The 26,938-nt window shown below is 41.6% G+C and overlaps 2 protein-coding genes across 9 annotated transcripts in view; one reads left to right on the forward strand and one right to left on the reverse strand.

The window, feature by feature from the left end:
- Positions 1-23,218, forward strand: nup205 (nucleoporin 205). Its single transcript, XM_023352284.1, has 42 exons — positions 1-57; positions 1,331-1,473; positions 1,560-1,731; positions 1,805-1,949; positions 2,760-2,919; positions 3,011-3,239; positions 3,313-3,477; positions 3,971-4,146; positions 4,240-4,356; positions 5,129-5,266; positions 5,338-5,488; positions 6,354-6,559; positions 6,666-6,848; positions 7,391-7,441; positions 7,516-7,725; positions 8,693-8,930; positions 10,003-10,192; positions 10,274-10,394; positions 11,137-11,218; positions 12,237-12,401; positions 12,476-12,600; positions 12,674-12,788; positions 13,352-13,501; positions 13,674-13,748; positions 14,201-14,358; positions 14,455-14,535; positions 14,679-14,870; positions 15,362-15,563; positions 15,640-15,738; positions 15,816-15,964; positions 16,929-17,120; positions 17,186-17,307; positions 18,029-18,161; positions 18,724-18,850; positions 18,960-19,033; positions 19,937-20,065; positions 20,147-20,273; positions 20,381-20,553; positions 21,551-21,680; positions 22,012-22,140; positions 22,358-22,434; positions 22,975-23,218. Exons 1-42 carry the CDS (start codon positions 30-32, stop codon positions 23,125-23,127), a joined length of 5,982 nt encoding a protein of 1,993 aa, XP_023208052.1. The 5' UTR covers positions 1-29; the 3' UTR covers positions 23,128-23,218.
- A 181-nt stretch (positions 23,219-23,399) lies between these two features.
- The window catches only part of LOC102225684 (FYVE, RhoGEF and PH domain-containing protein 4), a 60,153-nt gene continuing 56,614 nt past the window's right edge, over positions 23,400-26,938 (reverse strand). For 5 of the 8 annotated variants that reach the window (XM_023343916.1, XM_023343939.1, XM_023343925.1 and 2 more), the window contains one exon: positions 23,400-26,221. In XM_023343916.1, coding sequence (XP_023199684.1) covers positions 25,979-26,221 — 243 coding nt within the window. In that variant the 3' untranslated portion in view covers positions 23,400-25,978. The remainder of the gene's footprint in view (positions 26,222-26,938) is intronic. The other 3 variants (XM_023343949.1, XM_023343920.1, XM_023343958.1) reach the window with 1 other exon arrangement.

Below are 26,938 nucleotides of genomic sequence, written 5' to 3' on the forward strand. Positions count from 1 at the left end.
CCTGCTTGCCGAACACTTCTTACTGCATCATGGCGGTGCCGATGGCGGTAAATTCAGGTAATGATGTTTATTTCAAGAAATTATTTAGTTATGTCTGTTTCTCTAAGCCTACATTTTTATGTCGCACAGTTAGGCGCATAAATTCAAGGTTCAGCTCACTGTCTGTTTGTCTGAACACGATCCGCCTGGATGGTTCTGACTGCTAGCCTAGCCTAGCCTAGCTAATGCAATTGAAAGCTAAATAACAGAGTCTTGGAGGATGGACACCAATTCTGTTGCTTTTTCAAAAAATAAATATGATAGAAAATCACTGTCTTTCTGAATGAAACGTTTTTTCTCAGCAGTGTTGGTTATTGCGTTTGCCTACTTGGGAGTAAAACTGAAACTAACTTATAATACTGTGGTTTACAGTAATTCTGAAATTCACATGAATTTCTAATCTTTAGCAAATTAGGAAGACCTTTTGAATAGAACCGAAATCACGCATGTAGATCGAACAAAAAACTATTTATATCATTTTCAGATAGGAAATTCTGTGGTAATTTATGGCATTAAAACCAATCTAAAGCCAAAATATTGTTTATAAAAACGAGAACATTTTGTCCGTTTTTTAATGCTGCAATGAAACGTTTGCTTTTGTTTTTGATAAATTGCAATAAAAACATTGTCAAATGGATTTCTGATATTTCTTTATTCAGCAAATGGGTTGTTATGTTATGTTAAAAATAACATTTTCATTGAGCAAAAATGTTTTTTTATTGGAACATCTTAAAGAAACAAGATTGTTAAATTAGAACAAAAACATTTTAACAATTGGTGTCAAAGTGTTTGAAAATGATATGTTTTGAGGATTAATGCGTAGCTGCAACTTTCACTGCTTACACCTTACATGAAGCAGTGGCTCTGGTTAGACATCAAATCAGTGAATGTTTGATAGAAAGATGCTTTAAAATACTAACATATTATTAGGTTGGTTTAAAAAAATCTACCCATTTTAAGATAAATCAAGCACTAATGGTTCGACCTTGTGCCCTGTCACTAATCCAAAGTAAACAAATAGAAACCAAATTAAATCTGGATGTGTTTAATTTTTGTTAATGGGGATTTTAGAAGGGATTTAGTTCCACATCTGGAAGTCTAACAGATTAGATGTTTTATTTTTTGGGGGGGTGGGGTGTAAAGATTGGGCCGTTCTGACTGTTGTGAAAAAAGCCAGATATGTTTTGCTGTCTGTATGAACGTAGCCATAGAGGATGAACAAAAACAGTGTTTGGTATCATTAAGAGAACCAGCATGTACAACTCAGTGATGAACCTTTGTGCTCACTCAGGGGCCAGTCTGTGGGGCCCACTTAAAGAGCTGTGGGAGACGGTAGACGGCGCCATACTGAGAAGACAGTCAGAAACCGTCCACCTTCTGGATCTGCAGCTGAAGAAACACAAACCTCACTTTCTCTCCCTTTTTAAGAATCCGGTGAGGAAATGTCCAAGCGCAGCAACTTTAATTAACCTAATCAGTTTCTAACCCAACAGAAAGTGATAAAATATGTTTGTTTTTAGCCAAAAAGTCCAGAACAGAGAGAAAAAGTGCGTAAAGCCAGCACAGAAGGCATCGCCATCCAGGGTCAGCAGGGCTCCCGGCTCCTTCCAGAGCAGCTTCTGACCGAGGCCTTCATCCTCAGTGATCTGTTTGACATCGGAGAGTTGGCTGCTTTGGAGCTTCTCTTGGCTGGTAATGTGAAAGTTATGTGACCACGTTAACTTAATTGTTGAACATCACTAAAGCATCGCTCCATCTTCACCAGGTGAGCAACAGCAGCCTCATTTTCCAGGCCTGACGCGAGGCCTGGTGGCCGTTCTGCTCTACTGGGACGGGAAGCTGTGCGTCGCCAACTCTCTGCGTACGCTCATCCAGTCACGACATGGCAAGACGTTCACCCTGGATTTGAGGTGAGCGCTGATTGTGATGTTTAGTGCTTGACCTCGGGGCTGAAACGATTAATCAAATTATCCTGATGCATCGATTCTACAAAGAATTGTCAACTAATTTAGTAATCAGTTAACTTATTAACTGGAGTACACAGACTCCAGTTTACACCAAAGGAATGCTGAATTATTCCTTTTTTAAATAAGAAAATGAACATAGTATTCCCTAAAATGCGATAGCAGCATTCCCTTAGTGAGTAAAGGATGAATCTGCAGCTATAAAAATACAATCATCAGAATGTGAAAAGGTCAGACATTTTTACTGGACTGATCTTCAGTACAGTGTCGTACTGATCTGTTTTATTTATTGGTGGATAGAAAAAGTAGCTTAATAGGAGATTTATTTACAGAATGTGAAAGAGGTGAAGCTGAAACTGTCACTAAAGGAGTTTTGGCTAAATTACATCTCTGCAAATGACTTCTGTATTCTCCAGTTAACAATTAATTGATCACTAAATTAATTGATAATTATTTTAATAATCTATTGATTGCGATTAACCGTTTCAGCCCCAAACTAAAGGAAGGCTAAGTTACTGCATTTTAGACAATAAAATGTTTATATTCTTATTTAATAAAGGAATTGTTTTTCATTTGCATCGTTTACTGTATTTTTAATATTGTATAAAAAAGTCCTAAGTGATTAAATAAAAAATCTGTAGAAAGCGGCAATTTTGTTATCTGATTAGTCGCCAGAATAATTGATTATTTAAATAACTGATTCACTCATCTTTTACCTGGTTGTTTTTTTATGACATGCCGTCCGTCGTATCACAGTGAAGAGCTGGTTGCCTTGACGACCCGTTTCACAGACGAGCTGATGAGCCAGGGACTGACCAAACGCATCCTGACTTTGGTGTCAGACATAAGTGTGACGCGGGAGTTTGAGCGGCTGCAGAAAGAGCGCGGCTTGGGGAATGAAAAGCACAGAAAGGAGGTGGGAGCAAACATCCTGGATCAACCAGCAGCATCAACAGTTATCCAGCTTCTTTATCCAGATTTGAGCTGAAAGTTTTGTTTTGCTTCAGGTTTCTGACCTCATCAGAGAGTGTCGCCAGGCTTTGGCAGACAGCTTGTTTTCGTGGACCTGTCAGTCGCCGCTGACCAGAGACGACACCTTGGCTCTGATTGGTCACCTGGAGACGGTGACGGCTCAGGCCGACGGCTCATTGGACAGCGTAAACCTGGCTCTGGTCATGGCTCTGCTCTACTGTTTGGACGTCAGCTTCATAGAGCAAGGAACAGAAGACAGAGAAGGTGATGCATGCGCAGCTTGAATGCGACCTGCTGTGGCGCTGCCGGCCTGACCGTGTGACGGTTTGTCCCTCAGATCTGCTCCAGGCTCTGCCGCTGCTGACGGAGAGGCAGTACGTCTCGGCGGTTCACAGCCGCCTGATGGACGGCCAGCCGTGGAAACTCCCAGGGCTGCAGGCCGTGTGCCGGCTGGCCTGGGCTCTGGCTCTCAGGGTTCTGTCCCAGCTGCCGCAGGGGTCAGGTGAGCCTGCCGCGTGGGTCAGGGGTCAGGTGAGCCTGCCGCGTGGGTCAGGGGTCAGGTGAGGCTTTAAGATCTGGGTTCAAAATGGCCGCTGGTTCCTGGAAAAACGACGGAGGTTGAGAGGTTTCAAGTCTGGTTTAGACATGTTGCAGCGTGACGTCACACACACAAGATCAGCCCTTATTTCTCTTATTATCTTATTATCCCTCCGTCCGTCCCTTATTATCTGTCCGTCTTTTCTTTTCTCAGCTCGTTATTGTGAATTTTTCCATCTTTAATTTTCTGACAACTATTAAAACTTTTGCTACAAATTCTTGCAGAACATTTTGTATTCCTGTTTAAAAATTAGCTAAAAAACATGAATCGTCTGCAGATTATTGATTTTAACCAGAACGCTCTCCATCCTCAGTCTGACTGCTTGGTGGATGCTGGTTGTATTTCCGTGAGGCTCCAGATTGACCTGATGTGTGTGTGTCTGTGTGTGTGTTTTCAGCCCTGGTTGAATTCACCGAAGCGGACGAGGCGCTGGCCGACCAGGCTCTGCTGGGAGACGTCTTCCTCTTCATGAAGGAGGGGATTCTGGGATGCAACGCTTGTGCCCAGGAAGAGTTTTACATTCGCCGCCTCCATTCGCTCATCACAGACTTCCTTGCTCTCATGCCGATGAAGGTCAGATGTTCCTCTTCAGACAGTTGTAATTCAGTTTATTCACTAAATAATACATTTTATTTTATTTATTTCTGCCTTTTTGTGCGTCTGCAGGTGAAGCAGCTTCGTAACCGCGCTGATGAAGACGCCCGTCTGGTCCACATGTCTCTGCAGATGGACAGCGAACTTCCATCTTCACTGCGGAAAGATTTGGATCACCTCATGGTTCTGGTGAGTCGTTGCAGCTTTGCCTGATGACAAATTTGGCTGGACAATAAATTATCCATGAAATAATTGCAATAAACCACTATATTGTTTGACACCATTTTTAAGTATTATAATGATAATGGCAAAATAATGCAGGTAAACATTCTCAAAGATCAACAAACTTTAAATTCTAATGAACATTTAACACCGGAACTGGAAGACATTTTAAATATCCAAAATAAACAAATAAAACAACAAATAAAATGAATTATGAACTCTTTGTAATCAAAATGTCCCTTAAATAAAAGGCTAGTTAAAACCAAAGCACTGGAATGAAGACTTTTATTTACGGTGCACCGATTTATCAGCCATCCGATTTCCTTAATTTTGGGAGATCGGTGATCGGCCGATATTTACGTGTGAAGCCGATCTGATCTCTCTCAGCAAAAGTGTAAAAATCAACCACTGTCTTCTTATTTCTTTCTATATCTAACAACATTGAAAAAATTGGTTTCAGCCAAAATTGGAATCGGCAGGTCAGAGTTTCTAAAGATCAGCGATCGGCCAGAAAACTGTAATTGGTTCAGCCCGACTTTTGTCATCCAGTTTTTGGTAGAAAGAGAGAAAAAAAAAGGAAAACAATAAATCACACAATTGGAAATTATTGAGCTCATTTCAATTTATCATGCCATTAATTCATTCATTGCTTATTTCAACTGGCCCCTTTGCCATAAACATATTCATGCAAATCTCAATCATCCTTTCTGAATCCTGTCTCATGTGTTGTGTGTGTCAGATCGGGGAGTTTTACACTAAAGACCCGTTTGGACTGGAGCTGGGTCTGGAGTTCTGGTGTCCCACCGAGTCTCTGCAGCACACCTCGCTGCAGGGCTCGTACCTCGGCATGGCGCTGCAGCGGCCGCCTCATAAACAGGTCAGGGTTTGTTCAGACGCTGAGCTGCAGCTCAGCAAACAGAGTCCTGCTCACGTTGCTCTGTGGTGCAGGTGGTCCTGTCAAAGTTTGTGCGTCAGATGGGAGACCTTCTGCCCTCCACCCTCTACATTTCCTACCTGAGCATGTTGAAAGGCCTTGCCAACGGCCCGCAGTGTGCTCACTACTGCTTCAGTCTTCTGAAGACCAACGGGGCTACACACAGTAAGAAAACACATTTACAACAATTATTACTCTTTAATAATAACAACAGGTCTGAGATGGCTGCTTTTCAAAATGGAAATCTGTAAAATTAGACTTTGAAGTTCATGATGGTGTAAACAAACGAGGCTGAAATAAATAATAAAGTTAATTCACTTGAACTACTTTATGAAGTATTTCTACTGTTTCCTGAGTGAAATTTCTGGATGCTTGATCCACCGTGGGTAACTTCACTGAATGAAGGACAAACATTCACCAGACACAGGCCTGCAGCTTTTGTTAAACTTTCATAAGTTTTATATTGAAACATTTATTTTTTGCCTGCTTTTTTTATTTTGCAATTATTTATCCTGATTTTTAAAATACCAAAATTTTCACATAACTTTATATTTTGGTCTGTTTGATGATGTAATTTTTAGCTATTAAATGATTGGTGTTTTGATCAGTTACTCAGTACTCGAGTCGCTTTTTTATCAAATACATTTTTACTCGTGTAATTTTTTTGGACGGACACTTTTTACTTTTATTTGAGTAAAAATATGTTGGAGAAGTGCTACTTTGACTTGAATACTATTTTTGGTTGCTTTACGGACTTCTGGTTCAAATAAAAAACTTTTTGTTTACTTGATTGTTAAATAATCCAATCCAAATCAATATTACATTTATAGACAATGAATTAAAAAAATAAACAACTGTAAAACTATGATGTTAAATGTGCAGTGCAGCCAGAGCAAAAAGTTAGTTTAGTTTCCTTCTGCTCTTCTCTGCAGAGTCTAGAAAAGCATGAAAGTTACTATTTTTTGGCTTTTAGACATATTTTCCCATAAAGAGAAAATAAAGAGTGTCTGATCTTTTTTTCTCTGTCCAGGTGACAACATCCAGGGAGCTTCAGGCAGTCCGGTGTCCTGGGAGCATTTCTTCCACTCCCTCATGCTGTACCATGAGAACCTGAGACGAGACCTTCCCAATCCGGACTCGGCCCACTACCGCCACCCGCCGCTGCGGGGAATCACCCAGCGAGAGCTGGAAGGACTCACTGCCTTCCTGCAGCTTCTCACCACTATCATTACCTGGGTACGACACAACAAGCAGCCCTAAAGATGCTCCTGTCCCTTTAACTGTGAAGCAGCAGGGTTCTCTGCTTCCTTCATCTGTTAGTGATGATTATTTTCCTCTGCAGAGTGAGAACGCTCGACTGGCGTTGTGCGAACACCCACAGTGGACTCCGGTGGTGGTGATGCTGGGATTGCTGCAGTGCAGCGTTCCTCCGGTTCTGAAGGCGGAGCTCCTTCAGTCGCTGGCAGCTTTTGGGAAGTCGCCAGAGATCGCCGCGTCTCTCTGGCAGTCGCTAGAGTACACACAGGTAGGACAGGAAACACACAGGTAGGACAGGACACACACTGGTAGGACATGAAACACACAGGTAGGACAGGAAACACACAGGTAGGACAGGAAACACACAGGTAGGACAGGAAACGGTGCGGCTATACTGACAACGCGCTTTTACTCTGACACGCCGAAGGAATGTCCAGAAGCCTTCAGATGTTTCCAGATCAGAACCAGAGCCCAGTTGTGTTTAATTTAATCTGCAGCTGTTCTGGTTCTGGCCCCAGAGGTTCTTTAGACACTACCTCCCCGGTTTCTTGGTATTTTATATATTTTTATGATCACAATGATTGATTTTTATAAGTAAAGTCTTTATTGTCATTTGTACATTTTGTACCCATCACATAGAAATTGGGGCAGAGTTTTCTCCTCTTTCTGCTTCATTTAACCTCTTGAACTTCACGATGTTTTGTATGTTGAACACTGACTATAACTCGACATTAAGTAAAGCTCAGGCAGCAGTGGAGTAGAAGCAACAGATTCGTACAGCGCTCCTTTCATGACTCTTGTGTTTTCCAGATCCTCCAGACTGTCCGAGCGCCGGGCCAGAGGCAAGCAGCCGGGATTGAGGTTAGTATTTGTCTGGGTTTTCACCCCGTCATCAGATCTGGATTCGTCTGATTCTGGTTGTGTTTGGCTCTCAGGTGGAGCTGAATGAGATCGAGTCGAGCTGTGAGGAGTATCCTCTGACCCGGGCCTTCTGCCACCTCATCAGCACCCTGGTGGAGAGCAGCATACCTGGTAATTTGGGGGCGGGGCTTCGCGTTCCCGGCTTCCAGCCCTACCTGAACTTCCTGCGTGACTCCGTGTTCCTCCCGTTCCCGACCCGAGCGTATCGCCGTCCAGCTGAGAAGGTAAACTCACGCAGAGCGTTTGGACGGAGCTCCAGTGTGCAGACTGGTGCTTGATAATTCTGACTGTATAGTTTTGTAATAAAGTGCAATCTAATGTTTGATAAAAGCCTAAAACTGGAAAACATTATTTACAGTTCATATTTTTTTACACCTAATAAAAATAATTTTTTTCTCACCATCTGAAGTTAAATCAGACTAAACTTCTCTTGTTTTAGGTCAGTTAGAATCACTAAAATTATTTAGTTTTACTAAACGCCAGAAATCTTGGTGAGAATTTTTTTTTTCAAGGTTTAAAATTAAGGCCTTAAATGGTTTTAAATGGATTAAAAACAGTAAGTTGGCCTCAAATACATAAATCACAAGTCTTAAATTTTTTCTTGGCAGGACAATTTAATTGTACATATTCTATATATTTTATAATTTTTTCACTCTTGGCATTTGAGGCTACCATTAGCTGGCTGCTAACATACCCTTGCTAGCTTTCTAGCTTTTTTACGTTTATCATGGATAAGTACAAATGTACTATTCATATCTAATATACAATTTTATTGAATTTGGGGGATTTTTTGTTGAATTGGTGTTTTGTAAAAGGTGTGTGAGAGAGAGAGAGACATCTCAAAACAACACTTTGCTGTATTTTATTTGATCTTGTCCCAGCTGTGGAATGTAGAATATTACCACAAAAAAGTTACTTACAAAGTAATAAATTATATTAAAACATTCAAGGATTTTTACTGTCTCACCAGCTCATATTTGCATGTTTATGGTATAAAACCTGATAAGTGAAGAGTATGAATAGGTGTATTTGAAAAAAACAGTTAATGTGTAATGAAGCTGTATTAACAGTGGTTCATTTGTTTTTATCTCCAAAGTGTGATAAGTTGAAAACTTACCTTGAAAATGTCTGATAGGTTCTTTAATTTGACTGTGGGGTCAGGATACAAACCTGTGTTTCTTCTTCTGTCAGTGGGAGGTCGCTGACAGCGTCCTGGAGGTTTTCCACAAGCTGCTGCGCGACTACGAGCCGCAGCCTTCGGACTTTGTGCAGGAGACGGTGGAGCTGCAGGGGGAGCAGGTCCTCGCTCACAAGCCGCCCGGCCACAGCATCATGTTCCACCTGCTCAACGACTCGCCCATGCTGGCGCTCTGCCTCAGCCTGCTGGAGGAGGGCGTCCGCCAGCTGGACACATACGCTCTCTTCCCCGGTGAGGAAACGCTCTCTGCCTGCCCAAGGTTTTTTTTTTAAAAGAAGACATATTTTGTAAAATTCACATTTTGCACGTTTTTGTACTTACATATGGGTTTCTACAGCTTCTGAAAACAAAGTGCTTAAAAAAACCACCCAGCTGGTTTTGGGAGATAAGTTAAAATTAGTTGCGACTGGATTATGAGCCATTTTCAAAACCTCCTGAATGTAACGTCACAAGTCAGCAGGCACCGCCCGTCACCTAGCAACCCAAGCTGAGCTCCAGCACATTTGGTCTGTATGCGCCTTACAATGGCTGCTGGAAAAGACAAGAGTTTACTATCCAGAAACCACTTGCTACATTCTTATTGGTTGTGCAGAAGGCTCCAGTTTTGCTTTTCAAAGACATGGTTGCATAATTGCTCATTTATTTGCAACTATTTTTATGTGAGAGTGCAAACATTGAGTTGGGGGGCGTGGCCAGCAGCGGCTCATTTGGATTTAAAGTGACAGAAAACTTTAAATCAGCTGAAAATGGGCAGATCTGATCAGACTAAATTTTTGTTATCCAAGGATGATTTTGTGCAAAATATGCACATATTTTGTATAGCAAGTAATCTCTTTGAACCCACCACAACAGTTGAGCTGATTTAGAAATAACTAATGTTTAACATATTCCTGCTGTGAAAATGCACAAGTTTGTTATGGAATACTTTCATTGCATAAAAATGTTTCTTAGATCTATTTTTCAGTCTTTAGGTTTAAAAGTATGTTTTTTTGTTTGTTTTGTCTTTCATAATTTTCCACAAATGTCGACATCCCACGGAAAAAAATTAATTTATTCTTTTAAAGAGTTTTCCGTTTCATAGTTTTTTAAAACTGACAAACAAATTTCTATAGCATATATTTATTTATCTTTTTTTCCCAAAAGGTCACATAAGATTTTCAGCTCTAAAGTTTTGTTTCACTGGACTGAGAGTAAATTTGGCTCTTAAGAACTTTTATAATTTGGAGTTTAAAAGGCCACATAAAAGCGTATGGTGGGCCACATTTCGCCCCCAGGCCTTAAGTTTGACACCTGTGCCTTACAGGTAAGAAGCACCTGGAGTCCGCTGTGCTGCACTGTCTGTGCCTGCTGGACCTGGCGCTGCAGAAGGAGGTGATGTTCATGGACCTGCTGCGGGAGAGCCAGTCGTCTCTGCTCGTCTCCCCCCTGGAGCAGCTCTTCCAGGGGGTCAGTCCGCAGACCAGGAGAGCCGACCACATCGTAAACATCGCCAGGTACGCACCCGGATGTCAGCCCAGTCGCTTTATCTTGTTGCAGGTTCAGATTATTGACCTCATGATCGGTTTTTGTTGCAGGTATCTTTACCACAGCAGCTCAAACCCAGAAGCTGCTTTCCAGAGCGCCAGGATTCTGCGACGCATCGCCAACTACCCCAACATCCAGATTCGGCTGGTGGGAGATTTCACACATGACCAGGTCTGCACAGCCCCAGCATTAGATAACATTAGATAAATGTTTTAAAGCTTTCAGCTGTAATTTAAATTTAGAGGGATCCATGACTAGTTGAACATGTTGGCCTATATATGTTGTAATCTTCCTCTTAACCTAGAAGTTATTTGTGATGCATAAAAACTCATAATTACTTCAAAAAGTTAGTATCTCTGTTATATTTTTCACCTCTGGAGGTTGCCATTTTTCTGTATTGTGCAATGCATGCTGGGACAACGACCCAGCATGCAGGTCAAAATGGACTCATATCTATAAACAAAACACAATAAGTCAAAGTGATGGAGGCTGATGAGGGACCACAAAACATCTGGATTGAGGAAAACAGCATCAGAGTTTGCATGTGTTGTTAATATGTGAGATTTCTGCTCAACATGATCGGCTCCTGATCTGATGTTTATCATAATAGCACTTTAGAACTTTAATTATTGTACAAAATAATTACTGCTCTGACTGGATGAAGCTAGTGCTGTAGCACCTAGCATATGTAATCTACCCAGGTGCATTTAAGTGAAAACAACATGGCGGCATCCGGGTGATAATATTTTATTTAAAAAAACAAAACAGTCTACAGTATTTTCACTGTAAATATTCTCAAAGTCTGATGTTTAAACTAATGATGGATCCTTATGATTTGTTCTCTCTTCTCTAGTTTCAGGCAGAAATCTTTGTAAAGAATTTCAGGTTTTATCTGTTTCTCTTTGTGGTTCAGGCGGTGAGTGCAAAGCTGATGGCTGGATTTGTGGAGTGTTTGGACAATGAAGAGGCAGAAGAAGGAACAGAAGGAGAAGATGGTGATTCATTTCTGTTTTCTAATACATAACAGCTAAATCTGTCATCATAACTCATTTTGCTGGATGATAAATTTTCCCAGAAGTTATTGCTGTAAACTATGACATTGTTGCTTTGAGACCATTTTCAGGTAATATAGTAATGATATAATAATCCAAGAACACATTGTCAAATATCAATAATCTTTTTCTAATGAACATTTAATGGAACTGAAAGACATTTTAAATGTCCAAATTAAATATACAGAAACAACACATAAAATGAATTCTGTAAATTAAGTTGTTTCTTCTTAAAAGCACCAAACTGAAAACTTTCATCATCAAATTTTTAGTAAAAAGAGAAAACGATAAATCGTGCAAATAGAAATGATTGAGTTTGTTTTAATTTAAAATATGGTTATTTGATTATAGGTTTATTTTATGTCCTAACCTGCAAAGAATCAACCAGAGACAAAGATTTACTTTTCTGCAGAAGAGGAGAGTTGAAAACAGACGCAAAAAATCGCTGTCAAACACTGTCTGGAATCAACTCTGCCAGATCTTTCTTTGCATTACTCTTTATTATGTATAGAAAAAGGAGGTTGGGGTTCTTCACACAGTCACACAGAGAATTGACCAACGATCTTTATGTTCTGGAACCTTCTGTGGACATGCCCTTACAAGGGCATGTGGCTGACCACAGCTAATCAGTTTCAGAGGAAACTGATAACACATGAATGTTTTAACGTTTTTAGCTTCTAGGCAAACATCCTAAACAAAGTTAATAATGTACTACAAAAGAGAGACGTTAAGTAAACATAAAACAGAATAATAATATGAGAATAATAATATAAAAAGACTAATATGAAAACATAACTCGTAAAATAAACTCATAAGTAAATGAACCTGGAGAATAATTTTTCTAACATTTGATTTATTGCTTATTGCGACAGATCTAAAAACAGCCATGAGTCCATTTTAAATTCTGTGAAAGATAAACTGGAGGCAGTCAAACTGACCAATCAGAGTTGTTGGTCTTTAGATGTTGATCGACCAAAGAAAGTGGCGAGAATCCGACACAAAACCCAGATCCACATCCTGAACCTGCTCATCACCTCCTTGGAGCTGAAGGCGCCCAACCTGGCGCTCTACCTTCTGGGTTATGAAGTCAAGAAGCCGGTGGCTTCCACCAACCTGCAGGATCCAGGTGAGTGCAGCGGGTCAAGCTCACCTGTTGGTGGTTGTGACCAGGTGACGTGAGCGTCGTCTGAACTGCTGCAGGTGTGCTGGGGTGTCTGCGTAGCTGCCTGCACGCCATCCTGAGTCTGCTGCAGCGAGGCACAGAGAAACGGTCCGGACCCGTCCTCACCCAGCAGGCGCCTCACCTGGCGGAGCTCTGCTACCAGGTAACCTTCGTCACTGAAATGTTGTTGTATTGAAATGTTTTGTCTGAGTTGCACAGTTTCTGTGGTGCTTCAGGTGATCTACCAGCTGTGCGCCTGTCCCGACACATCTGGACCCACCATGCGCTACCTGAGGACCAGCCAGGACTTCCTGTTCTCCCACCTGCAGCACCTCCCCTTCGTCCTGACAGGTGAGTTCAGACAACCTGCTGAGACGATCGCAACTTTTACAGCAGTGAAGCACGAAGCTCGTTCAGACAACTGGAGCGCCCCCTGGTGTCAGGAAGCAGATGCAAAGTTCTGCTTCTGGATGGACAAATGACTCTCATCAGCGATTAAACTCTTTAAACTTTAACTATTTTTGAATAAAACAATATTTGTTTCACATTTTAACTTCCAGAATATCATAAAATGTTTTTTTAAAGAAATAATAAATTTTCTTCAACAGCACATAAATTTTTTATTGAAAATAATGTCAGAAAAAAGTGCAAATTTGACATAAAAATGGTTCAGAAAAGAATATTCCTTATACTGTTAGTTTCCTTCTTTGAGGAAACCTTAAAGATATACACATCTAAATCTGCTAATGCCAGCATGTTTTTATTTATTATTTTTCTCTGTTCTTTAGCATTTTTTGCTGACATTATTTGGAGCCACAGCGGCCGGCTGCACACCCCGGATCTAAACCATCCCATAATAACCATGCTAGTGAATGTTGACGTTATTTTCCTGATTGTGATCCGTTTGTCTGCAGAGAACCAGATTGCGGCGCTGTCCCAGATGTCGTGGCTCATGAAGACGGCCGCCATCGAGCTGAGGGTGACCTCACTGAACCGGCAGCGCTCGCACACGCAGCGCCTCCTCAGCCTCCTGCTGGACGACCAGCCGCACCCGCAGCACGCAGGTACGCTGCCGCCCCAGTCTGCTGAGGATTAAAGCACAGCTGCTGCTTTTCTTCTTAGTCATTAAAGGAAATTTTATTCAATATGGTGATTAAAAAACAAAAAATCTGTTTTAAAATGTTACAATTAGCAGTGCTGTGCTGCATAGTTGACCTCAGCTGTGTTTTTTTCCAGCCGATGGAGAGTCTGGCATGGAAGAAGACAGCAGATCAGTCAGCGGTTTCCTCCATTTTGAGACGGTCTGTAAAGGTTTGTGCCTCATTTCTCTCATTCAGTCTCGAAAGTGAAGCCGAGTCATCTTTAGGTAGAGCTGGCCGATGTGGCTTAAAATAAAACCTCTGATGTTTTTCATACCAGACAAACGACGGCGTTTTAGGGCGTTTGGAGATGGAAAGGGAGTAAATTTATACCAAAATCTTCTAGAAAAACCTTGAAAATTGGAGTTTTAAAAGTTGAAAATGTTTAACTTTTGGAGCTCAAAGAATTTCCAGATTTTTCTAGAAAATTTCTGACGTCACTGAACTATGGAAACCAAGGCAGGCGTTCATGGAAAATAAATCCTGATTTTCAAAAAATCGACTAGTTCATAAAATCAATTTGACGCCCAGCCCTATTTTCAGGCATGTGTCAAAGTGTGTGAACCTCAGTGAATGCTGACTCCTCCTCATGTCGGAGTGTGTGTTGGTGTTTTCCTCCATCAGTGCGCAGGAAGCTGCTCAGCGTTCTGGACGCCATCGACTTCAGTCAGGACTTACCGGAGCTGCTGCAGCTGGACTTCTTTGAGCGCGCTCAGATCGAACAGGTGATCTCCAACTGTGAGCATGTGAACGAACAGGGCCACACCGTCTGCAACGTCAAGGTCAGTTTGAAGATGGAGGACGATGGCTTGCTGGTTCGCCTGCTTCTCCGTCTGGATTTCTTCCAGTTTCATTCTGGTTTCCCACTTTGTTCCCAGTTGCTGCACAGAGTGCTGGTGGCCGAGGTGAACGCCCTGCAGGGCATGGCCGCCATCGGACAGAGACCGCTGCTCATGGAAGTAAGTACACCCCCCATACATCCATCTGATTGAACATCAGTCTATCTGTCCATCCGTCTTAAGTTCTGAACTTTTATCTTTATATTCAGTATAATTTTTCTGACTCTGTCCTTCGTCGCTGCGTCGTTTTGTTTTTCCCTCAGGAGGTGAACTCCATCCTGCAGCAGGTGGTGGAGCGAAACCGCGTCCGCCGCAGCCTGAGCGCCAAGCGGCACGCGCTGCAGTCCTGGAGGAGCCTGGTGGAGACGCTGCTGACCGCCTGCCCAGCTGACCTGATTCCTGCTGACGACCGGCAGCTCATCATCAGAGACCTGCTGCTCGACCTCTTTGATAAGGTCACTGACTCGTCTGCATCCGTTATGTTGGTTCAGAGTTTGGTTCAAGGCTGGAAATCCTTGAAAATGCTTGAAAGTCATTTAGGTGTTTTCAAGGTTTTGATTTTGAAGTCCTTGAAAGCGCTGCAGAGTTTTGTAATTAAGTGAAATCAAGCATTTATTTAAAAGCCTAAATTTTAAAACACTATTTACAGTTGAAACCAGATATTTACATACACCTAAAAAAGACGGAAACATTTTTTTTCTCTGTCTGAAGTTTAATCAGAATAAACTTATTTTATTTTGTATATTTAAAATATTTTCCAGCTCCAATGTTAAATGTTTATTGGTCTTTGAGAGGGAAAACTTGCATTATTATTCCATTAACATTATTATTTTAAAATGGTCTCAAAACAACAGTATTATCGTTTATCACAATAATTTCTGGGACATTTTATCGTCCAGTAACGTTAGTTATGGTGACCGGCCTACTCCTGCTTCCCGTTCCCCAGGTTTTATCAGAGGACGCAGCAGGAGAGTTGATGTCCATCGTTGCCGGCGCCGTATTCACTCTGACCGCCCAGCTCAGCCAATCGGTGCTCTCGGAGCAGCAGCAGGGCGTAGGATCAGAAGCGTCTTCAGGCTTCGCCTCCATCGCTAACTCCGCCCTCCACCTCATCCTCCGCAAGCTGCTGGACTTCATCCTCTGCACCGGTTGGTCGTTATTTCCTCCCTGTTTTCTATCGGACAGGAAGTCTGTGATTAAAACGCCATTTTTTCCCTTCTGAAGGAGGCGGATACCAGCGGCTACGTGCGCACCTGTACGGCTCTCTGCTGTATTACCTGCAAATGGCCCAGAAACCAGAGGAACCAGACACTCTGCAGACCGGTACAACTCCAGCTGAAGTTATTGGCGATCTTTGAAGGGAAAGGAAAATTGATCAGAACTTGTCTTTGTTTCTGCAGCTGGAAAAGCCATGTGGGAGCGACTCACGGCTCCCGAAGACGGATTCTCCAAACTGCAGAGGGAGAACCTCGCCATCATCGAAAGCTACGGCAAAACGCTGATGGAGGTCGTCTGTAGGGACGCCTGTGACGGTCACGAAATAAGCAGGGTGAGAGAACTCGCTCCTGAACTCCCACTTTGAGTCATTTTTACCTCAGTATGCTGGTTTTCCACTAACATGGATGATTCAAGGGTTTTTTCCTCCTGAGAGTCCAGCAGGCTGGGTTCTATTAGAACCAAAGTGAAAAAGTGGATCGGTACATCCCACTTTTGTTCCATCTCCAGCTGCTGTGGTTCTCTTCCTCTCTGCTCAGAACGTGTAATTAGGATTTCTAGGTAAAGAGTAAAATAAATAATAAAGCATGAAGTGGCTCATATAACAATAGAAATGGACTGAATAGATCTGCCTTATGTTTCAAGCACTTTGCCACTGATACCCGATCTAGAATTTTTGTGAATATTGGGACCGATACAGATATTGACATCAGATCGGTTCAGCTCTAACAAAAACCTCTGAAGTCACTGAGAGCAACTTCCTGCTTCACCAAATGGAAACAAGATGGAGGCGTCAGATTTTAGTGGTTGGAGGATTTCTCTTTAGTCTTTAGCTAAAGACCACGAGACATTTCTCCTGCTAGTGCTAAGCTAGCATGTTTGTTTTGGTTGTATTTACCCAGAATGCTCTGCACTGTAGTCCACTTCCTGCTGGTCCGCTTGGCGTTCAAAGTAAACGAGTTCATTTCAACTGAACTCAGGCTGAGGTTTGGAGAGCCAGAGTTTGATTTTTAAATTTTTTAGTTGATTACTCATTCACACCTCACAAACGAGCCGGACTTTCTAAGCGGACGGACTGGAGTCGGATTAAAGCGGACTGAACAGGACTGGTGTGAACGCATCGTTAGTTGTTTGTTTCATTAGGGTTTGAACCGACTCGTTGTGTTTGTGGCAAACCAACCCATTTTGAAAGGAACTAGTGAAGCGCTAGCTTATCTTGGACGAGCTGTTTGAGGTTTTATCGTCCGGTAGCGATCTGCCGCTGATTTCTGGTTCTGTTTCCCTTTGCTTTGGGTCAGATGCTGGCTCTAGCCGTTCTGGACCGCATCCTGTCCATCGATCGTCAGAATCAGTGGCTGCTCTACGTGTGTAACAGCGGCTACCTGCGCTCTCTGGTGGAGAGTCTGCGGCAGGATGACGCCGCCCTGCAGAGCCTGCTGGCGCCGCAGCCGCCCCTCCTCAAGCCGCTCTACATCTACGAAAGCAAGATGGTGAGCGCCGTCGTTCAGACGCTCCAGATGTTTGCAGGAGAGACTAACAGACTCTGTGGCTGCAGGCTCTGCTGACTCGTGTGGCGAAAAGCGGCCAGGGAGCCGTGGAGCTGCTGCGCTGCGGCCTGGTGGCGCAGCTGATCGAGTGCCAGGTGTTCGACATGGTTCCCGACTCCGACTCCCACAGGTACCGAGCTCAACATGCCTCTGGTACTGGAATAGTTTACTTTACGTTTCTGAACATTTAACACAACAAATGGGCAAATCTTTATGATAAGCTATTTTCAGAGTTCATATTTCAGGTGCTTAAAATGCTTGAATTTCCGGTGGAGGTTTTCAAGGTTTGAAAAGTGCTTGATTTCTGTTTAAAGTCCTTGAAAGTGCTTAATATTCAAGCCGCACAGTTTAGTAAGACTAAATTTGCAAAACATTATTTTACCAGATATTTTTATACACCTAATAAAAATACATGCACTATTTTTTTCTGACTGTCTGGAGTTAAACTAAACTTTCATTGTTTTTGGCCAGTTATGAATTATGAAAATGATTTCAATGTGATTAAAGGTTAGAAAACCTGGTAAGAGAATTTTTAAAGGTCATTTACCTGAACAAGATTTGCTTGGATTGTTTCAATGTAATGAATATTTTTTATTCCTCATGATTTACATTTTATACATAAAATAAATTATTGAAATTGGGGGATTTTTTTTGGTTATATTTGTGTTTTGTTCTGCTACCATTCAGGTGAGAACGGTGTTTATAAGAGACACAATAACATTTTATTATATTTAAATAAAGTTTGAAAATACTTGAAAATGTTATTGTGTAAAAAGAGTATGAGCCCTGATGTCAGCTCAGCGCTAATCCTAATCTGGTATCTCACTGTGTTTGTTGCCATGGTAACTCAGGATGATGAGGGATCCGTCAGGCTTCATCCCGAGTCCGATAGATCGCTACAGGCAGATTCTCCTACCAACTCTGAAGCTTCTTCAGGTCATACTGACGTCTACGTCCATGAACCACCAGCAGGGGGCGGCGCAGGTAAACACAACTCTTTATAAGACTTTAAGTGTTGAGGAATAATTTTAGGGCTGCAACTATTGATTCTATCTATTATTCTGACGATTAATTGAATAAAAAACGGCAAATAAGATGCAAATAACAAATAATTGAATTCCTTTTTTAATTAAGAAAATGAACATTTTGTCGCCTAACATGCAATAACACAGAATTCCTTTAGTGAACCTGAACCAGGCAACGTTAAAACTCACGTCAGGAGTTTTGGTTAAAACATATTTACAGACGAAGGTGTTTTTATCTCAAATGCAAAATGTAAGTATTTTCTTTGTACAGTTGCAAAAAAAACTGTACAAATATAGGAATATAGTCTCTATATTCCAGTTAGCAATTAATTGATTACTAAATTAGTTGACTTCAATTTCAATAATTGATTCATCGTGATTAATCTGATCATTTGTTTCAGCCACAAATAATGTAAAAGATGCAGCTCTATGTTACAGAAAGGCCTGTGTGTGTGTGTGTGTGCGTGTGTGTGTGTGTGTGTGGGGGGGGGGTGTGGGGGGGTGTGTGTGCGTGTGTGTAGGTCCTCCAGTGGCTGATCGTCCATGCAGACACGGTTCAGTCTTTGCTGCGCTGTCAGGATCTGAGTTTGGGATCTTTGAAGGAGCTCTCTCTGCTCACGGCCATCATCAGTAAAACCGCTCTGCCAGGTAGAAAAACCTCAACCTGAGCAGAAAAGACCTGTTGGATCTTTTTATTAACTACATTGTTCTCATTTCCCTTTGATTCAGCGTCTAAATGAGGTTTGTGTTCTGCTAGGCGTCCTGGAGATGGGAGGAGACATCAACAGTGCCGCTCTGATGGAGTTCCAGGGTCACATCACCAGATTTCAGGTGAATCACGTCAATCATGAAGCTTCCTGGGGTTCTACCTCCTTTCTACAGACACTAAATTATTTCCAGGTCTGGATGAATCTGGTAAAATGTTTGATTTGAAACAAACTGGCTGTAAAAATGTCAAATGAAGCAGATAAATTTTAAAAAGTTTCTAATCTGTGCTTGGAAGCATTTATGTTTCCATTCAAGGTATTTTAAAATCCAACAGAATCTGAAAACATGAAGCCAGTTTCATTTCAGAAACCTGCTGAGAAGCAGAATCAACTATTCAGGCAACTTTGCAGCTAATTCTTATTTTTAATTTTGTCATTAGATTCTATGCTGGTGTCTGTTCATCTTTAAAGTCTTTTAAATTCATCTTACAAAATGTAAGTGAAATACGGCGTGACTGGGCCTGCCACTGAATTTATTGTTGCTTTGAGATCATTGATTCTGGCATCACAAGTTAAAACTCTTTCAAAGACTTATAAAATCTAATCTTGTAAAATTAAATTATTAAGTTAATAATTTTGAATTATTAAGATTAAATCTTCTAAAACTGAGACATATTTTAAATAGCCAAAATAAAACACAACAGCTAAAAACAATAAGTAAAACTCAAATAAAACCACACATTATAGAAACCATAAATAAAAAAGAGCCTCAAACAGACCTAGAAATGTCAGACTGGCTAAAGTTCCCCAGGAAAAGGTCGCTGCTGCTGTTACGGCTAGCACTAAGCTAACAGCAGCATGTTGTGCAACCAGATGGTGCTTCATGAGGTCAGCACCAGTCGGATTTTGGGATTTTCTTTTGTACATTTCTGTCATGATGCAGGTCTTAAATTTCATTGATAAAAGTCTTGAGTTGTGAAACCCGTATAAAAACCTGCGTCGCAGTAACTGGTGTCTGGTTTCTCAGCGGCTGTGCCTGTCCCTGCTGGGTCGCCTCGCAGGAAGCGAACGGGAGCGGCTGCTGAAGCAGGCGGACATTTCTTCACCCGGAGACTCGGCCGAACGACGGGAGGAAATGGAGGCGGCCATGATGCAGGTCCGGCCGCCTGAAGCAGAGTCCGCCTCCTGTCCGGTCTGAGGCCATTCGCTGCTGACGCATGTCTGCTCCGTCCTGCAGGTGTGCGCTAACATCATGGAGTTCTGCCAGACGCTGCTGCTGCAGAGCTCCTCCCAGGCCCAGTTCAGCATCTGCCTGTTCAGTCCATCAGGCAGCGAGCCGGCCGGCCGAGACGGAGCGCGCTCAGGTGGGTCACATCGCTCCACTCACTCCGTCCAGTGTTTGACTTTATGAAATCTGTGCCCAAATCGCTTTATTTTGCTTAAAGAGGCTTTTATTCTTTTTTTTTTACAGATCTCTCGTCCTCTGTGCCGTCCATCGCTCACTCACGCGTCCCCAGCCTGGGTCTGGTTCTGTACCTGCTGAAGAACAGCGCTGCAGATTTCTTCCAGTTCCACCAGAGCCACAGGCAGAGCCTGGGCAAGCTGCAGAGCCTGGAGCAGCTTCCTCCAGAGGAGCTGAAGGAGGTCAGCAACCAACCAGCTTACAGGCTTACATCAGATCACCGGGTTTCAAACCAAATCAGGGTCAGAAACAGGAAATGCAACGTCAGCCTGTTCTCTGCCAGAACCTTGTCAACTTATTTATATTCAATTATTTAATTCCAGAGGGGAAATTTAACTTATAATTCACTAATTATCCTTTAAACTGAAGGTTATAAATTCAGATACCAGCCATTAATAGACAGTACTTTCATAACAGAAAACAGAAAATTTCTCTAATATGAGCATTGATATAATAAAACAGTCACAAAAGGTGGTGAAGGGCGTGCCGTGGTGGCGTAGTGGTTAGCGCAACCCACATTTGGAGGCCTCAAGTCCTCGACGCGGCCGTCGCGGGTTCGACTCCCGGACCCGGCGACGTTTACCGCATGTCTTCCCCCCTCTCCTTCCCCCTTTCCTGTCAGCCTACTTCATGAAAAGGGACTCTAGAGCCACAAAAGACCCTGGAGGGGTTAAAAAAAACAACAACAAAAAAACAAAAGGTGGTGAAATGAAAGTCATTTATGGCAAAAATGTAATTTAAGCTTTATAAAATGGAAGAAATCTGTTTTTTGTTGTTGTAAAAAATCAATTTGTGTTGCTATTTAATAGATATTTGCAATATTTTTTCATCTTCCAAAATCTACATGAGAAAAAAAACAAACAAGCCGACAGATCAGACACATTTAAATGGCTCAATTTATTTTTTATACATTTTTTACTCACTATATCTTGGACTTTAACTGGATATCAATTGATTAAGTAATTTTGTTGAAAATTTACAATAAACTCACATTTATGAGTTGGTGTGATAAAAATGCAGGGATCTGTAGATTTTTCACAAAAAATTGAAGAGATAGATAAAAATTTAGTGCCTTTTTCAGAATGTTTAAGATGCTACTAAAAAATGTTTGTAGCCTTTTAAAATCATATTTTCCAGAGTAGCTTGTGTAGCTGACTGTGTGTTTGCGGCTGTGTGTAGCTGTGCCAGGGCCTGGTGTCGGGTCCGGGCGGCGTGGAGAAGATCTCGTCGGTCCAGAGGAGTCTCCTCGCCAGGCGGCGGCTGGTCCAGTTCATCAACAACAGAGCCAAACTGCTGGCCTTGTGCTCCTGTATCCTTCTGGCTTTAGTTCTGTTCATAGAGGAACATTTAGCCCCCCACTACCAAATTTAGAAAAATACAACAAAGTGGGCGGAGCCAAGATACATTGAGGGGCGTGGCCAGGACGAGGCAAGCGCTGTTACAATAGCTGTTAAAATAGTTCCCTCAAAGACCAGTTTAGAGTTCATCATTTGTGAGTTTGGTTGCAGTTTAAATTGAGGATTGTAAAATAATCTGAATGATGTGAAATGCAGACATGCAGAACAATCAGGTGATGTCAGAGAAACAGAACTGCTCATAATCTTTTGGTGTAGAAATGCCTTAACTCACCTCTTCCTCAGATGTTATTGAGACCTGCTTGTTTGTGTTGTGGCGCCATCTGGAGTACTACCTGCTGCACTGCACTCCCAGCGACCCAAAAGACTCCCTGTTGCCTGGAAGCAGTTTGTTCAGAACCCGGCTGGCGGACGGTGAGACGGCAACATGATCGTTGTTCTGATGTTTTGTTTTAGATTCTGGTTGACGGTTTTGAAATGTTCTAGAAAAATTAAGGTTTTAACTCCATGGGAAGCAGGTTTTTGTTGTTTTTGGTCGTGTATTAAACTGTCTGTGATTTAATAGACGCTTTAATAAAGGCTTGTTGCTCCGTTTGCACTCAGAGATTTCTGCATCTCGTCTGTTTTTCAGATTCGCTTGGCGCGCTGCAGGCTGGCGGCGGCCGGGGAATCGGACTGTCCAGAGTCAGCCAGCAAGATCTGGATCTGGTAGGAAACATTTAGATCTTTCATATTACTATTATTGTAATGTAGTTTTATTTTTTCTTTTATGTATTTGCAATTTTTCTTGCTGTCTGCAAAGCAAATTTCCTCTTGAGGACAATAAAGTTTACCTAATCTAAGATAGGGGAAGGTGATGTGTACTTAAAGTTTTATTATGAAATATTGTTGTACAATTGCAATAAAAGTAACTGACAATAAGAAATATGTATTGCATCTTTTTAAGGTATTTTTTTAGGTGACTGTGTGTCACAGCAATTATAACCCCACAAACACAAAAACATCTCTTACAGATCATTTGCATGTAAAATGCTTTAAGGTTTAGGTTTTTTTTCAAAATGATTTGTATTTATTGCTGAACAAACTGGAGAAAATACTAAAACTACCATTTGGAACCATAACTACAGTTTTTGAACATCATTTAGTGTAATCTATTGTGACAAAGTATAAAAATTCTTATAAATGTATCATGATAAATGATAAACGATACGATAACATGTTCATGACTCCGTTTTTTCTGTGCTGCAGCTGAAAGGTGACATGGCTGCAGGCTTCGGCGAGGCTCTGCAGAGGAAGCTCCTGGAGGTCGAAGGTCAATACAGCCAGGTCCGCTCCCGCTACACCTTCATCCAGGCGCTGGTCCGCAGGATCCGCGGTTTGCTGCGGCAGCCCAAGAGCTGAGCGCTCCGGCGCAAAAGACTGACCCGATGTTTCTGATGCAGCGTCGCTTTGTCACGATTCTAATAATGTCGACGATTGTTTGTTTGAAGAATGCACCTATATTTCTACTGACTAAGAATTTTGATATTCTTCTGGTTTGTCAATGTTTTTCTTTTCTGAAAATAAATCTTTCCTAAATGTGTAAAATAAAATGTTACTTATATTACACTTTAAATTTGAACATGAAAAGAAAAATACATTTTTACAGTGATTAAGTTCTGCTGGAAAATGAAATCACAAAATTGGTGTCAACTCGACTACGATTTGCAGCAAAACTTTTGTTGGTGTTGCTTTGACTTTGAAGATATGAATGAAAGTTTAAAGGTCAAAAGGTCAACCATTCCCCACCCCACCACTTTTGCAAAATCAAAATTACCTTTAAAATGTCATTCATATCTTCAAAGCCAAGTGTAGTCGAGTTGATTGACACCATTTTTGTGTGATTTGAAGGTGGGGGGGGGAACTTCACTCATCTGGGTTGAGTCACTGTGAAAACCCGACAGGAGAAGCAAAACGGGGAACCAAAACCGTGTGAAGCAGCCTGACAAACTAAACAAGCCAGAAATGGCTTTTAAATAATACAAGATCAGCACAGACCACTTATGTCTTTTATTTTCTTTGCAGGTACACTTTTGTTTCTTTCAGGGTGTAAAGTGCGTAGATTCTCAAATGTTTGGGAAGGCGATGAAGACAGAAGTATAGATTTACATTCAGATTCATCACAGGGTTTGTGCTCTATTGTTTTTGTTTATTTGAATACTGCAGAGGGGAACGGTTCAGAGATGAGCAAAAATAAAACAATTGGCACATTTCCCCTCAAAGTCAATGTTGGCGGCCATTTGACCAGTTGGTTGCTTTCCTCAGCTGACTGCGAAGAAACAAGTTTGTGCTGCATTCAACAGTCCATCATACTCTATAAATTACTTTAAATAAAAAATAACTACAGCAGTAAAAACACATTTACACTTGTTTCATCGGCTGGCTGTGTCTGATTGTGCTGCTTCTCCATCATCACACTGAAACATTAAGACAAACCATTTCTCTCCCTCCAGCCGTGGTTAAAATACTAAACTGCTATTTTGATGCAAACGGCAACATACATTTAAATCAAATATGTTTAATAGTTCTGATGATTTCCCTAAAGGACTTTCTGTCATTTCCTGCCGTCAGTAACGTGGAGATATTAATTTCCGCAGACGTTGCGTCATATCCGGTCAAACGAACGTTTGAGCTAAATCTGAATCGGAGAGACAAACAGGAAAAATGACGTGATCTGCAGAGGTCTTCAATGAGTTGATATTTTACGGTATTAGTTTCAATGTTAATCTTTAAATAAACATTAACATGAATCCAATAAGGGAGCGAAAAAATATTAGAGTTATGCATTTTATGTGGTTTGTTTACAGCAGTGGCATCTTTAGGCTTTTTGTATTCAAACTTATGTTTAACATGCAGCCGGGACTTTAACGCGTTAATTTCAGTTGATTGATTACATATATTTGTGCTTTAACATTTTAACGTAATTAATCACTGTAAGGTTTTACATACAAATGTTCCGAGCGGAACATATTTGGTACGCCTGTAAATCTGACGCACAAGCAACGTCCGCAAAACAACAGCGCTAGAGAACAAAGCCGCTGTTCTCCGTTAATTTCCACTAATAAACTGATCTGATTGGACGCTGGAAAATACTACTGTTGTGTTCAAGTTGTACTAAAAGCAGTTAGCCTGTCAGCAAAGCTATGCTAGCCTGAAATAGCATCTCAATGCTAAACACGTGGCAGCAGCACAGACACAAAGAAAACCAAATCTGATCAGATTGTAAATCTGCATAGATCATAGAGATTAACATGTATGTATAGCTCATACATGTTGAGTTATACATACATGTTAGCTCATGTCTATTTATTCCATAATTTAGGAAAGATTTTGGAGAGCCTGTCTAGTGTCAACCTGTTGATGTTTTACTGTCTTATCTTTAGGATACACCTCATTAAACGTAAGTAGTGATAGAAAAATGGGAGATTTTACAGTAAAGAAGCTTTTGATTGCAGCAGAAATGTTTATCCTAACATTTTTTCACTTGGATTTTTAAATAAATACAATGTGATTACATGCTTAACGTGAAAATGAGACAAGATTTTAACAACAAAAAAGAATCCCATTTATTTTGCTAATGAAGGTTTAATTATTTAAAGCACAGGTTTACCATGCTTCAAATAATGTGTAATAAATATAGTTTTTAATCTGCATCACATAATTTTTATGTTTGTCTCTTGTTTCAGCAGATTGAGTGAAGAGATGAGAATCCAGCTTCATGTTCTTCGTTTTAAAACCGTCTCCTCCGGCGCTCCAGTCAGAGGGAATACTGCGAATATTTTCGATGATGTTTAGATGTTCCTCTTTTTCATAACAGAAAAGCTTGAGACTGAATTTTTGTACATAAATGAAAAAAGTGTTGTTTTTTTATATATATAAAAAGCGTTCTGTACAAGAAAGAGATTTACAGCACCAGCAGACGTAGTTTGAGTCCCATCTCCTGAAAGACTGAGTCTGAATGTTCCTTTATATAGTGCTGCTCATCGAGGCAGGAGGTGCGTCCTGAAGCCCTCTGCTCTAGTGTTGATTGTACCAGAAACGTTAGGAATCCAGCACAGATAGCAGGAGAAAACCCTGGAGACGGCAGCTTATCCCGTCGTCCCGCTGCGTCCTGGAGGACAGGACAGAGGACGTCTTTGGGTCCTGGACAGTCCGGCAGCGGGTTGGACGCGGAGGAAAGTCCCGCAGCAGGCCGAGTGAGCGGACGACCCTCCTAGGTGTCGTCAGGATTAGCTTCCTGCGTGCCGCTGTTCTCGCCGCCGTTGGTTTCGGGCCGCGCCGGCATCTCTCCGGTCACCGCCGCTCGGATGACCTTCAGCCAGCGCTGCTTCAGCTCCTCGCTCTCAGCAGCAAAGGTGTGGACAAACTTGGACTGGGACAGGCGGAAGCTGGCCGGCGTGTCGGCGTCCTCCACCGTGTAGCCCAGCAGCGGGATGGTGCACAGGGCCTTCACGTCCTGCAGGAAACGCCACAAATATGATGTCATCCAGGGAGAAAAAAAATGCTGTTTTATGCACAAATGCTTTACTAATAATTGACTTCATCTGATCGAGCCGATCAATCGGTGAGAACCGAATGTCTTTGTCTCCAAAGTTAAATTTGCCCAAAATAATTTAATAAAATGCTTTATTTATGATATTAACGTCTTTTTCTTTACAAATGTGCACAGATTTTGTCTATACTGTGCTAATTAAAAAACAACACATTTTTACAATTAAATTAAAAATAAAATCACAGGTGAATAAACTTGTCCCTGGGGTAAGTCATCAGATGTAAAAAGCAACAAAATACAAAAAAAATCTGCCATTGTTGTATCAACCTTCCAGAACCTCTCGGGTCTCCTGGTTCTGGTCCTGTTCTACATCAGAACCAGAACCAAACATGGAGAAGCAGCATTCAGATTCTATGCACAACGAATCTGGAACAAACTTCCATAAAACTGAAAAACAGCTGAAACTAAACTAGATTTAAACTCAGAACTGCTTCCGAGGAGCCCGCTAAATGAACCATATTAAATGAATCATATTTAATGTGTATTGATGATTTTGATGTAATGTTTGTCCCTGGTTTCTCACTTGTTTTCTTTTTCTTGTGTTTATTTTGTAAAGCACTTTGAACGGCCTTATTGCTGAAATCAACCTACATTGTTGATTCTATGGTTAAGGGAACTATG

The sequence above is a fragment of the Xiphophorus maculatus genome, chromosome 2 (genome assembly GCF_002775205.1).
Source record: "Xiphophorus maculatus strain JP 163 A chromosome 2, X_maculatus-5.0-male, whole genome shotgun sequence".
Classification (NCBI taxonomy): domain Eukaryota; kingdom Metazoa; phylum Chordata; class Actinopteri; order Cyprinodontiformes; family Poeciliidae; genus Xiphophorus; species Xiphophorus maculatus.